The sequence below is a fragment of the Podarcis vaucheri genome (assembly GCF_965113315.1).
Source record: "Podarcis vaucheri genome assembly, chromosome: 16".
Taxonomy (NCBI): Eukaryota; Metazoa; Chordata; class Lepidosauria; order Squamata; family Lacertidae; genus Podarcis; species Podarcis vaucheri.
In genome coordinates this window covers 8,410,820-8,425,097 of record NC_138754.1, presented here as the reverse complement: position 1 = coordinate 8,425,097, position 14,278 = coordinate 8,410,820, and the positions used below count along the sequence as shown (strand labels likewise).

At 48.2% G+C, this 14,278-nt stretch overlaps 1 protein-coding gene across 1 annotated transcript; it reads right to left on the bottom strand.

Moving 5' to 3' along the window:
* Nucleotides 1-5,961: 5,961 nt before the first annotated feature.
* LOC309520658 (protein S100-A14-like) lies at nt 5,962-13,454 on the bottom strand. Its single transcript, XM_082202665.1, has 3 exons — nt 13,202-13,454; nt 8,245-8,391; nt 5,962-6,859 (listed from the first exon to the last, which is right to left on the bottom strand). Exons 1-3 carry the CDS (start codon nt 13,229-13,231, stop codon nt 6,728-6,730), a joined length of 309 nt encoding a protein of 102 aa, XP_082058791.1. The 5' UTR covers nt 13,232-13,454; the 3' UTR covers nt 5,962-6,727.
* Nucleotides 13,455-14,278: the final 824 nt, after the last annotated feature.

Genomic DNA, 14,278 nt, shown 5'->3' with positions numbered 1-14,278 from the left:
CAACCAGGCTCCCAGCCCCCTCACCTCCTCTCATCCTGTGACACACTCCTTGCCCATCTAATTAGTCACACCCCACACCTTTGCATCGCAATGTCTATTTACCAGTTCCCATGGAGGCTGAGCAACTTGGCAACTCCATTATGAAACTGCCCCTCAGGCAGAAGAACCTCGGCAGGCGACGACTCACCCCTGCCTCCGAAGCTCGGCTGAGGCCACCTGGTTCCTCGGCTCTTGGCCGTCTATGTGAACCAACTCCCAGTGAATTGTACGGGGGATCTTGAACTCGGGTCCTGCCTGTGAGTTTCCCACAGGCGTCTAGGTGGCCATGGTGAGAACAGGAAGCTGGACCAGATGGGTCATTGGCCTGATCCATTGGGCTCTTCTTATGTTCTCAAACTGCTCTCAAAGTGCACAGGCTTTGTTTAGTTGTTGAGTCGTGTCCGACTGTTCGTGACCCCGTGGACCAGAACACTTCAGGCACTCCTGTCTTCCACTGCCTCCCGCAGTTTGGTCAGACTCATGTTTGTAGCTTCAAGAACACTGTCCAACCATCTCGTCCTCCGTCATCCCCTTCTCCTTGTGCCCTCCATCTTTCCCAACATCAGGGTCTTTTCCAGGGAGTCTTCTCTTCTCAGGAGGTGGCCAAAGTCTTGGAGCCTCAGCTTCAGGATCTGCCCTTCCAGTGAGCACTCAGGGCTGATTTCCTTAAGAATGGAGAGGTCTGATCTTCTTGCAGTCCATGGGACTCTCAAGAGTCTCCTCCAGCACCAGAATTCAAAAGCATCAATTCTTCGGCAATCAGGCTTCTTTATGGTCCAGTTCTCACTTCCATACATCACTACTGGGAAAACCATTTTGTTGTTGTTGTTCAGTCGTTTAGTCGTGTCCGACTCTTCGTGACCCCCTGGACCAGAACACGCCAGGCACTCCTGTCTTCCACTGCCTCCCACAGTTTGGTCAAACTCATGCTGGTAGCTTCCAGAACACTGTCCAACCATCTCGTCCTCTGTCGTCCCCTTCTCCTTGTGCCCTCCTTCTTTCCCAACATCAGGGTCTTTTCCAGGGAGTCTTCTCTTCTCAGGAGGTGGCCAAAGTATTGGAGTCTCAGCTTCAGGATCTGCACTTCCAGTGAGCACTCAGGGCTGATTTCCCTAAGAATGGATAGATTTGATCTTCTTGCAGTCCATGGGACTCTCAAGAGTCTCCTCCAGCACCATAATTCAAAAGCATCCATTCTTCGGCGATCAGCCTTCTTTATGGCCCAGCTCTCACTTCCATACATCACTACTGGGAAAACCATGGCTTTAACTATACGGACTTTTGTTGGCAAGGTGATGTCTCTGCTTTTTAAGAGTACTTTTAATGTATGTGATCCCTGATAGGTTGGGACATTTATACCACTTGCTGGAAACCTCAGGAGGAAAAAGTTGCTCTGGTGCTCAGCTTGAGAGTTTCCTGTTGAGACAGCTGGTTGGCCCAACAGGCTCTTCTTAAGTGTTTTCAGACAGAATAAGAATAAAAATAATTTATTATTTATGCCCTGCCCATCTGGCTGGGCTTCCCCAGCCACTCTGGGCGGCTTCCAGCAGAATATTAAAATACAATGATTCATCATATATTAAAAGCTTCCCTAAACAGGGCTGCTTCAAATGTCTTCTAAAAGTCCGATAGTTGTTTATTTCTTTGACATCTGATGGCAGGGCATTCCACAGGGCAGGTGCCACTGCCAAGAAGGCCCTCTGCCTGGTTCCCTGTAACTTGGCTTCTCCACAGGGAGGGAACCGCCAGAAGGCCCTCGGAGCTGGACCTCAGTGTCCGGGCCGAACGATGGGGGTGGAGACGCTCCTTCAGGTATACTGGGCCAAGGCACCATACACATGCCCCATACATTAAAAGTACTCTTATAGCACATTAAGAGTCATGGAGAATCTTGGGAAGTGTAGTTTCTTAAGGCTGCTGAGCTTGCAGGACGACCATTCCCAGCACCTTCAACAAACTACAGTTCCCAAGATTCCACCATGACTCTTGAAGTGGTATAAAAGTGTTTTAAATTGATGGGATGTGGCCTGAAAGGCAGAGCTGTGCCAGAATTGTTCCCCTACCTTGATCAGTTATTGTTGTTGTTGTTGTTATCATCATCACTATTATTATAATAATTACCCTGCCTTTCTCTCAGAACCAGGTCTCAAGGCAGCTTACACAAATTAAAAACAACACAGGCAAAGTAGAAAAGGCTAGAAGCATATAAAACATCATCATGAAAGAGCAATTAAACTCTCATAAAATTACAGCAATATAAAAAAACAAATCTTATTAAATGCAGGCAGTATAAATAGCACAGTGCCGTTAAAAGCTCTTTCCTTTAAAAACAGTTAGTTCCCAAAGGTCTGCTAGAATAAGACAGTCTTCACCTGCCAGTGGAAAGCAAGCAAGGTAGGAAGCCAGTCTAGCTTCTCAAGGAAAGGAGTTCCACAGCTTGGGGGCAGCCACCGAGAAGGCCCTGTCCTGCATCCCCACCAAGCAGGGCTGTGAGGGCAGTGGGACTAAGAGAGGGGCCTCCTCTTAAGGTCTTTCAGATGGGCCAAAGCTGTATAGGGCTTAGAAGTCATAACCAGCACTTTGAACCGTGCCAGGAAACTGACCAGAAGCCAAGGGACCTGTTGTATCAAGGGAGCTATTCACTCCCTATAACCGACTTAATTTCGTAGAAATCATTTGGGAATAGGGTCACCATATTTCAAAATGTGAACATCCAGACAGAAAGGGCAACCCTATATTAGAAGTAATTTTACAATACAGTGGTACCTCGGGTTACAGACGCTTCAGGTTACAGACTCCGCTAACCCAGAAATAGTACCTCGGGTTAAGAACTTTGCTTCAGGATGAGAACAGAAATCGTGCGGCGGCAGCAGGAGGCCCCATTAGCTAAAGTGGTACCTCAGGTTAAGAACAGTTGCAGGTTAAGAATGGACCTCCAGAACAAATTAAGTTCTTAACCTGAGGTACCACTGTACCGTAAAAACATGAAAAACGATTGCATCATTATATGGTGTGTTTATGTTTATGTTTTTAAACTCTGAGTTGCTTGGATATATTCCTGTGTTGTAGTTACTGTTGTGTTACCGTTTGTATGATTTTAACGATCTTGGCTACTCTAATTTTCAAGGTGGTTGGATGTTGTTCCCCATTTCTGAGGGGCTGTGACAAGAGGGGGAAACCAGGATATTGTGTGTGTGTGTGTGTGTGTGTGTGCGCGCGTGTGGTTCTTCTGGAAGAAGGTAAAGGGTTATAAAGACTAGGACTAGTGGCCTGAGAAACAGTTTCTATCCAAATGCAATTTTGGTTTTAAATGCAGTGTAAGGAGTCTTTATGGGAGTATATTGTATTTTAAAATGGGGTATCAGAGTTTTTAGGGGGCTAACCAGGTTGGGATAGCAGGCTTGTTGGTTTTTGAATGTCTTATGTAGATTTTTTTCAATTTCGTTGTTCTGTATGGGACAATCACAATAAAGATTATCATTGTGTGTGTGTGTGTGTGTGTGTGTGTGTGTGTAGCCTTTGTCTTTAATGGTGCTTGCTGTCTTTATTTGATTCATTGTATTTGATTTAATGTATTCCTGAGCCGCTCAAATCTCAAAGCAGCTTACAAGCAATGCATAGCAGTAAAATAACAAAATGTAACAGGACATCTTTGGTGGCATCAGGAAAAGCTTTGTGGGGGGAGGAGAGAGAGGAAATCTCTGTTTCCAAGACTCAGCTCCCATCTGGAATATGAGACCTGGAATACTGGAGTTTTTTAAGCAGAGGTTGGATTTAGTTGAGATTCCTGAATCGCAGGGGGTTGGACTAGATGACCCTCGGGGTCCCTTCCGACTCGACGATTCTATTTTTGGTAATTATCCACTCTCACAGCAACCCTGTGAGGGAGGTCATTAACAGGCTGACTGAGCGTGAGGGAGAGTGACTTCCTCGTGGCAGCAAAACATCACTGCTTAGACGAATAGAGCGAAGTGGCAATCCTCTGTAGGACAAAATGTGGCCCTCCAAGACTTTGTAGATGGCCCTCAGAACTCTCCCTAGGTAGCAACGCTAGCCGGCCCTGCTTTGCATCCTCCTTGGGTGTTTCTGGCTGGCAGGAATGTCTCCCTGACCTCTGATCATGCCTCTTGCTTCCTGGGATACAGAAGGAAGGGTGAGTGTGTTGGAAAAACTAGCTTACTGTAGAACAGTAAACTCTATATCTGTTGCTCTGCCAGCTTTTTCAGTGGCCTCACCCACCTCTAGCATGCCGCCCCCAAAAGATTGCTCAGAAGGGAATGCGATTCTCAGACTGGAAATAAAAGGTCCAGTAGGGACACGGGTGGCGCTGTGGGTTAAACCACAGAACCTAGGACTTGCCGATCAGAAGGTTGGCAGTTCGAATCCCCGCGACGGTGTGAGCTCCCGTTGCTCGGTCCCTGCTCCTGCCAACCTAGCAGTTCGAAAGCACGAAAAAATGCAAGTAGATAAATAGGTACCACCCCAGTGGGAAGGTAAACGGCGTTTCCATGTGCTGTTCTAGTTCACCAGAAGCGGCTTAGTCATGCTGGCCACATGACCTGGAAGCTGTATGCTGGCTCCCTCGGCCAATAAAGCGAGATGAGCGCCGCAACCCCAGAGTCAGTCACGACTGGACCTAATGGTCAGGGGTCCCTTTACCTTTACCCTTAGAGTAGAGATCTGGAATCGTTTCAGCAAGGCAGGATCCTGCCAGGCTAGCAACAACATGGATCCATCCTTAAAGATCCTGTCCCTTAAACGAGATGCGATGAAGAAAAGACAACGAGCCTCTTGCCATCTTTCTTTCCTTATTTCTTTATTTCATGGATTTATACAAAAAATAATAATAATATGGCAAGCAACACAAGAGGTCAAAACGTTTGGCCATCCACCCAGCCCAGCCTTTGGAAACCGAGGATAATTCTTGCCAGTTGAGATGGAAAGGAATGGGATGGATCCAGACCTAACTTGGACACTCGGTGGATGGCTTCATGATGACCACGGCATACCAGATTTGGCTGCAGGGAAGGGTTTCTTCAAAGTATTTCATGGCAGTTCCCATTTGGCGAGTGTTTAGGTCTCAGACCTGTTTGACTTGTCCAGTGGAGACCCTGACCCCAGAACGCCCTTTGCTACCCAACCTCTTCTCTCTCCAACCCAAGAATCACACACGGCCCCAACTCCTAGCCTCTCGCTCTAACCGCTAGCCTCTGCTTCCCTTTCCAGGGGAGGAAATTGAAAGCCATTACCCCTGAGCTTTGCACCCTCTCCCTTAGGCCCCCAGTAAATTGTGCAGAGATGAGTTGAAGGGCCACAGTAAGTATTGGGTAGAGGGAACTGGATCTTCCAAGAATTCACCCCCTGGTGGCTTCTCAGGAGGTGAAGGGAAGACCACTCAAATCTTTCAAATGCATTGAGTTGAAGGACTGCATTCAACACAGCTAGACCTGATGTTGGAGGCCAGGGGGCGGGGCCACGTTGGAACTGTGGCAGATCAAGGGGTGGAGCCAGTGCAGGAACTGGTGGGTTATGGGCGGAGCCTATATAAATCCGGTCTCTCCAAGCTGGTTCAATCACAACCCATGTTGCCACAGTTGTAGTTGGTTAGGCCAAGATTTGCATTTCTCCAGTGGTTTCATGTCTAGTGCTTGCCTAGGTCCAGCCTCCATAGCTTCTCACCTTCTTCTGCCGACCTGATTTGGCACAACCAGATCCAATCCATTTAATTCAAACTCCATAGCCTCTTTGTGAATTTAGAAGACTAAACGTATAAGAATAATAACAACCCAAGGAGGAGATCAGGAGCTTGAAAACACAGCTAATGGAAGAAGCATCATCAATGCTATGGAAGCGGGCGAACCAAGATGAACTGGCCAAGCGGGGAACGAATTCCACCACGAATTCCACCACCGAGATCAAAACTTTGGATTGAATGTATAGGTTTATTTTTAAAAATAATAATAACATTTCCAAGGTCTGGAACAAATAGTATTCTGGATTCCGGATCTAGAGAGAGGAGGGAAACATGGTGCTCTGGGCATTCTAGATCCAGTGGTGAGAGAACTGAAACATAACAAGTCTAGAGGCAATGGCTACTAATTTATTTTAAAAGTAAATCTCTAAAGAGTTCTGGATCAAATCTGGAAGATCTCAAACAAACAGACATGCAGAAGAAGAAGAGTTTGGATTTGATATCCTGCTTTATCACTACCTGAAGGAGTCTCAAAGCGGCTAACATTCTCCTTTCCCTTCCTTCCCCACAGTATGGGGGAGTAGGGGGGGTCGGCCTGAATTATCAAAACCAGAAAATAGGAACTTTGAGAAAGCATCCAGACGGTGAGCTAAAATGACCTCTTAAGGGTCCAGAGCTCCTCCGTTTGAAGGTTCTCAAGTTGAGCGGTCAGGAACCGAGAACGTTGGTGTACCTGGAAAGCTTACAACAATGCCATTCTAGAGTGGACTAGAGTGGTTAGGGTGGGAACCTGGGCTGGGAACTGAAAGTTTCCTGACTTAAAGGCGATCAAGCTCTAGACTTTGATATCCCAGAACCGAGCAAGGGGAGGGGATGGAGACCACCCCAAAATATTAACACTGAATTGACAACACATTGACATCATGGCGGACAGTCTCTCGTTCTTCCTGTGTAAACGGTCCGAGGCCTTGTGGTTCTGATCCTCCCAGGTGTGCGTTACTTCTTACTCTTTGTGACTCGGCACCCCTTTGCTGCGTCTCCCATGACGCTCCAGTACTCCCCGAATTGCAGTTTGGCCTCGTCGCCATCGCCATGGCATTCAATCTTATCGTCCAACGTGCCAACGCTCTGTTTGGAGAAGAGAAAGAAGCTGTCAAAACCCAGCAGGGAAACCAGAAATTGGATTCACAGTTTGCGGATTCTTTTTCCAGACTTGGGGGGTTGGACTAGGGGGGCCCAGAGAGGAAAGTGGGTGGGGCAGCAAAGGTCAACAATTTCACCTCCATGCAGGAGGGCAGTTTCTGTGCCCGTACTCACCCCCCCCTGTATCCTGGCAAGCTAAGAGGCATGGTCAGAATTCAAGGACATATTCCAGCCAGGCAAAAACACTCAGGGAGGATGCCAAGCAGGGGCAAGAAGAGGGCATGGCCTGGAGAGAAGGGGCAAGGCTTAGAGATGCCTGGAGGGCTAAACCTGAGGTTTCCTAGCCCTGCATTAGAAATCTACCACTTCCATTGCTTTTTTCATTTTTAGCCAAGTGATAAATACCGTATTTTTTGCTGTATAAGACTCACTTTTTCCCTTCCTAAAAAGTAAGGGGAAATGCGTGTGCATCTTATGGAGCGAATGCAGGCTGCGCAGCTATCCCAGAAGTCAGAACAGCAAGAGGGATTGCTGCGTTCGCTGCATAGTGATCTCTCTTGCTGTTCTGGCTTCTGAGATTCAGAATATTCCCCCCCCCCTGTTTTCCTCCTCCAAAAACTAGGTGCGTCTTGTGGTCTGGTGCGTCTTATAGAGCGAAAAATACGGTACACCTTTATTTGGGGGGGGGCTTTCTCCTTTCCGCTACTCCTTGGAAAAACTGCACCTCTCGCTTTCCCTGCTCCATTCAATGAATGTTTCTGTTCCAGATGGGTATTATTATTATTATTATTATTATTATTATTATTATTATTATTGGCTTCTAACTCCCATCGGCCCCAGCCAGCAAAGCCAACAGCCAGGTACTGTGGGAACTGAAGTCCAATAACATGGAAGAGCACAGATTCCTCCTTCCCAACTTGCATGGAACAAGGCTGCAGTCAAAGCAACGTTGGAGGAATGTGGACACATTAACCTACCATTACTTCCACAGCTGAGTGTCTCACAACAAGGATCTAGGCCTCTGCTCCCCCCACCCCAAACTGAGGCCCTGCAGGCATTGTTGAACGCTCATCACCCCTGACAATTGGCCATGCTGTCCAGGTCTAATGGAAGCTGGCGTCCAAGAACATTGTTGGACTACAACTCCCATCATCCCTGGCCATTGTAGCTGAAGGGGCTGGTGGAATTTGTAGTCCCTACGACACGTGTCAGGCCCCAGGTTGAGGGAAGCTGATCTAGGCTGAAGAGAGGAATTGCATCCCTTTGGTTTGGAATTGTTCCCCGACATAACGCAGAAACACCCCCCCAAAAAAACTCTGCCACCCCCCGGCGGACGCCTGTCTTAGATTCTAGGTCTAGATTCTCTTCACCTCTGCTAAATGTGGCAACCTCTGTCCCACCAGGTCCCTCAGCTCGTTGGGGGTGATGCACTCTTTACGGCCCTTGACGGCGTAGCAGTGGAAGTTGTTGATGACGATTTCGATGGCCCTCTCCACATCAGTGAGCTCTTGAGAGTTCTGGGGAAGGAGAAAGACAAGGGGTGGAGTTATTGCGAGACGCAAAGCATCAGCACAAGTCTGTGATCTCAAAAGAAGGCAGTCAGACCGGCCCGACTCCCTCCTACGCAGTTACACCCTCCCCGAAACTCCATTAAGACTCCCAAGATTGCATACCATCTCTGGTGAGCAATCTGGAGATAATTATCCATTCCATTTGCACCAAACAGCTCAGCTCCATTACAGAGGGAACCACAACACCCATCCTCTTCTGTGCTAGACCAGATAAGATATGTCCCTTGTCCACAAACATATCAGTCCAGAACGAATCATATCCTGTGTTGAAACTCATTCATTTCCTGACTCACATTCTGTCTGCATTAGAATGAATGAAAACTGAAGTCAAATCCATCCCAAATCTTCTGAAACTTCAGGAGATATCCAGAGTCTTTCTTCAACCGCTGGACATATTCCAAATCATTTTAAGACCTGGTTGTTGTTGTTTTTTTACCACAGCTGCACCATACATTTAAAGCACCATGATCCCAATTTATACAGTCATGGCTTCCCCCAAAAGGAATCCTGGGAGATCTAGCTTGTTAAGGGTGCTGCTGAGAGTTTTTAGGACAACCCCCTATTCCCCCCTCAGAGCAACAATTCCAGGAGTGGCTTAACAACCAATCCCTCTCCCCAAGGAACTCTGGGAATTGTAGTTCTCCTAACAACTGTCATCCTATTTCACAAACTACAGTTCCCAGAATTCATTGGGAGGAGGGACATGACTGTTTAAAGCAGAATAAGTCAAAAGGGCATGGAGAGTCAGTGTTGAGGACTGAGATTCCCAAAGGGTACTTCCCCCAAAGTTGCACTCCAACTCCCATAAGCCCCAGCCAGCAAGGCTAATGGCAATGGATGATGGGAATTGCAGTCCAATAACATCTGGAGGGGTATCAGCACTCTGATATGATACTGTGGGTGTCAGATGCATTTTCGATAGCCTCAAAGTATGGGTGAGAAATCTGATTCTGTTCACATTTAAAGGCAAATTGATCAAACTGACGCATTACGAAACAAAATACAAGCATGAAAGACAGCCATCCTCCTAATTTCGCACTATTCTGAATTTTGCAGTGCATTTCTCTGGCCAAGTAAAGGTGTACAAAAACACAGGTATTGGTAAAAATCACATGTGCAGAAAAGTCTCATATTGGAGACTTTGCAGAAATGTGTCGATCGCAGCGAAATTGCATTCAAAAACAATTGTATGGTGAGAGAAATTCGCACTGAGGTGCTGATGAATTTTTGTGAGGACTTTAAAAAAAGGGAAAACCCTGCAAGCTGATCTGGAAATGCGGAGAGCTGAATTTCAGACTGGAAAAATGAGGAACAGAGAGAAACAGAAATGATTTGCCCAAACTGGCAGCCACGATTATTTGATGCACAACAAATCTCCAAAGCCAACTGACCCATCTGGTCATGTGCGCTGCAAACATGGATTAACAGTGGAGTAGGAAAGACCCAGGGTCTCTTTTTGCACCATGGTGTCTAGGGACATATCCTGACCCTCAGTTTTCAGCCATAAGAGCACCATACCACCAGACCCACCAAGACCCAGCCTGAGAGAGAGTTTGTGGCCTCTCGCCTTAACATTCCCACCCCCTGCCTTTCCTAATTATTACACAGGAAGTTGCCTTGTACTGAGCCAGACCCCTGGTCCATGTAGCTCAGTGTTGTTTACGCGGACTGGCAGCTGCTGCTCTCTAGGATTCCAGGCAGGGGGCTCTCCCAGCCCTACCTGGAGTTGCCGGGAATCGAACCTGCGACCTTCGGCATTCAAAGCAGACTCTTTGCCCTTGAGCTATTGCCCTCCCCTGCTTTCACATATACTTTTAACTGGGGGTGCCAGGGACTGAACCCCAGACCTTTGGCATGGAAAGTGCATGTGCTGCGATTTCAGCCGCAGCTCTTGCCCTATAAATAAAGGCCCTAGTCCTCAAAGTTTGGAAGAAGGCCCTGATTAAGACAGGAATGGAGGGAGCTGTTCTGTACTGAGTCAGACCTCACGGTCCATCTAGATCAGTGTTCTCCAAACTGTTTTTGGACTACAACTCCCATCATCCCTAGCTAGCAGGACCAGTGGTCAGGGATGATGGGGATTGTAGTCCAAGTTGGAAACCCAAGTTTGGGAAACACTGATCTTCTCTGATATTGGCGCGCTGACCAACAGTGGTTTCAGGTAAGGAGAATTCCCAGTCCAATAGGTCTTACTCTTGAGTAAGTGTGCCCAGGACAACAGCCCATAAATAACAAAGGGTTCTTGCTTCCTGCGACTGCCACCCTTACTTGGGGACTGAGTCCCACTGAAGTCACTGGAAGCGACTTCCGAGTAGACCTGTATAGGACTGTGCTGTGCCAGCATCTTTTTTAATGAAATGAAATGAGATCTCATTTTGAATCCTGAAAATCCATATGAAATCTTCCTTCTACACTGTGCTGCATTCCGTCAAGAGCTTACTGAATGTTTTTTAAAAAATAAATATATTTTTAAAATCAGCAGGGAAAACCTGTTTGAACGCCGAGAGAAGCCAGAGCTTTCGGGCGTTTCCCTGGATGAACGTCTTTCTCCGACCGCAAAGCCAGTTGATCCAGAATATATATTCAAAATCAGCTGAGGGATCTGGTCTCCATGACAGAAGTCACTTGTGGAGCTGCTGACATGTCATTCTGGACCCAATGTGCTATTTGTATTCAGGGCTGCTGGAACAGGAGGTGATCTGTACCTCCTTGGTAGTTTTTCTAATCTGCATCTTCTGCTGCAGTTTCACCTTCATGCACACGCACATACGGAGTTTACACCAACCTTCCCCGGTCTGGTGACCTCCAGATGTTTGTGGATTGCAATTCCCATCAGCCCCAGCCAAATGGGACAACGGTCAGGGCTGATGGGAGTTGTAGTCCACAAACATTTGGAGGGCCACAAGCCTGCCCGCCTGCCCCTTTCCTAGACAAATGTCCCAGCCAATCAGGGATCACATATCAAATGCACTTACAGAGGTGTAGAGCAGGGATGAGGAGCTCCTATGTTGTTGGACTACAACTCCCATCAGCCCCAGCCAGCACTGGTCAATGATCAGGGATAATGGGAGCCCAACAACATCTGGAGGGATTCCCCTTCCCTGCACTAGAAGGAAGGCAAATGACGATTTAGTTCAAGGACAGGGAACCTGTGATTCTCCAGATGTTGTTGGGTCCCAACTCTCATCACACCCAGCCAACATGGCCAACAGTCAGGGGTGATCGGAACTGCAGCCCAGTAATATTTGGAGAGCCACAGGTTTTCCCACTCCTGCTGTATACACATGTCCCAACCAATCAGGGACCACATATTAAATGCACTTGCAGAGGTATAGCGCAGGATGGGGGAGACTGTTGACCTCCAGTTGTTTGTTGGACTACAACCTCCATCAGTCCCGGCCAGGATGGCCCAACGGTCAGAGATAGCGATGGGAGTTGTAGTCCAGCAACACCCGGAGGGCACCAGCTTGGGAGAAAGCTGGCTTACGCATTCCCTGTCTGAAAATTTTGCCACCTGGTTTCCCCTTTCACAAACCATGTCCCATGCTCAGTTGGCAGAGCACGAGACTCTTTGTGTCAGGGTCGTGGGTACAAGCCCCACGTTGGGCAAAAGACTCCTGCATTCCAGGGGGTTGGACTAGATGACCCCCCGGGGTCCCTTCCAACTCTATGTTTCTATGAAATTTTCCACCTTCTCTCCCCATTTCCAGCGAACAGCATCCTAGGCGAAGACAACGAACTCTGACTCAGCACTAGACTTGGCAACCATCTCCGCTTCTAATAAAAATATTGCCAAGATATTCTCCCCCCCCCCACCCCCCAAAAAAACCTCACCCCACGTACCAATCCCCTCTCATTAGGAGATTTTTCCTTAAAACATTTCAACGTGTCCCACGAGGAGGACCATTCCAGAGGAGATGAGAACTTTGCCAAGGTGGTAGACAAGTCTATTCTAGGCCCCAGAAAGTCAGTGTCTCACACAACTAGAAAGAACTGGTTTGGCCGAGGAGATCCCGAAATTTCCTTAGAGGGAGTTGGTTGCGCAAGAGGATCTCTCCCTCTCTCCTGGGGAAGGACTGGGTCTCAGTGGCAGAGTGTTCCTAACCACATCAACCCTTTCTCCAGAATCATGAGGACATTAGCTATGGGGCAAGATCACAGCTGTCAACTTGCAGATTTGAAAATAAGGGATCAGCAGCCTTGAAAATAAGGGATCAGCAGCCAAAATAAGGGATTTCCCGGGCACAGGTATGTTCAACTTCTGAGCCCCTCTGAGCCAAAGGAAGAAAGCCCAGCCAGAAGCCAAATGAAGCCTCATCAATAAGGGACAGCAGCGGGACATGGCGCTGGGATAAGGGACTGTCCCGCCAAATAAGGGACACTTGACAGCTATGGGCAAGATATGTAGCCAAGTTACAAAGTACACACTCTGTATGCAGGAGAGCTGCTGCCAGTCAGTGCAGGCCACATTGAAGTAGATGGAACAATGGTCTGACACAGCGTATGACAGCTTCCTATGATCCCTGGAACATTAATGGAGGAAACTGACTCCTGTATTTTAGCCAACCCAATCTGGCTCCCTATGACCTGGGTTTCTCTGTTTCTCCCAGAAGCTTTGCTGAGTTTAAGATCCACAGATGATCCGAGAGGACATCCTTTCCACCACCACCCCAAAAAACCCTACGCGCATCCACAATTTCTCCTCTCCATTCCCCAGAAAACCGAAAGACAGTCCCATTTCCCCACTCCAATTGACCTTTCTCTTCTTGCAGCAACCAAAGCCCATTGTTGATTCGGTTCGGTTCGTTCGGTTCGGCAAAAATCCCCTTTTCCGGAGCAAGTTGTGGCGAGTTGGTTCCTTGAGATCCGCTGGGTAGTTCCCGCAAAGAGGCTCTTAGAAATCCAACAAACGGCTGTTTTTCCTACGTGCGGCCAACAGAAGGGAAGAACGGAGACTTTTAGCTTTCCATTGGATCCTGCCTCTTTTATTTCCCCACCCCCCCACCCTAGTTTGAGCGTGTTTGGGAAGGCAAATTGTTGATCGCTGCCTGAACATGTCTGGAGTGATGAGGCGCGCCGCTGAGCGAGAAAAGGATTGGAGTTCACAGAGAAGGGGTGGGAGTCCGGAGGAAGGGAAAAGCCCATTGCCACTACTATCCCAAACAGCAAACCCCCCTTGTACCCCTTCTGTTTTGAGATGGGAACCCCGGAGGAGTCCCAAAGGAGAGAAGTCCTTCTTACCTGCTCGAAGGGATCAGCTGTGCTGGATAGAACTGCCTCTCCTGCCAGGGTTTTATATCTCAAGAAGGCGGGTGTAAGAGACACCTTCGGGAGATACCAGGAGGCGGTGGTGGCGCAAGGCATCTCCCTGCACCGCCTGGCATCCTGCCAGCGTGGAACTCCAGCGCCACCCATTTCCTAATTTTTTAGTCACGGTGCAGCGGGTGAGCAATTGGTATGACAGGAGGCCAGTTTACGTGACTCTTCTGTCCCTTCCCCGCCCCCTCCAGTTTATCAAACTCGACCGCTTTCCTCATCTCGTGCTCTATCCCAGTGATCACCAAACATTAAGGATCTAAGAATGTACATCCGTGGCTCCCAATGTTTTTGCTGCCACACCTTATGGATTCCATGAACTCATCTCCAGCGCCCCCCTCTAAAAGCAGGGGCGCGGGTGGCGCTGTGGTCTAAACCACTGAGCCTCTTGGGCTTGCTGATCGGAAGGTCGGCAGTTCGAATCCCCGCGATGGAGTGAGCTCCCGTCGCTCTGTCCCAGCTCCTGCCAACCTAGCAGTTCGAAAGCACACCAGTGCAAGTAGATAAATAGGTACTG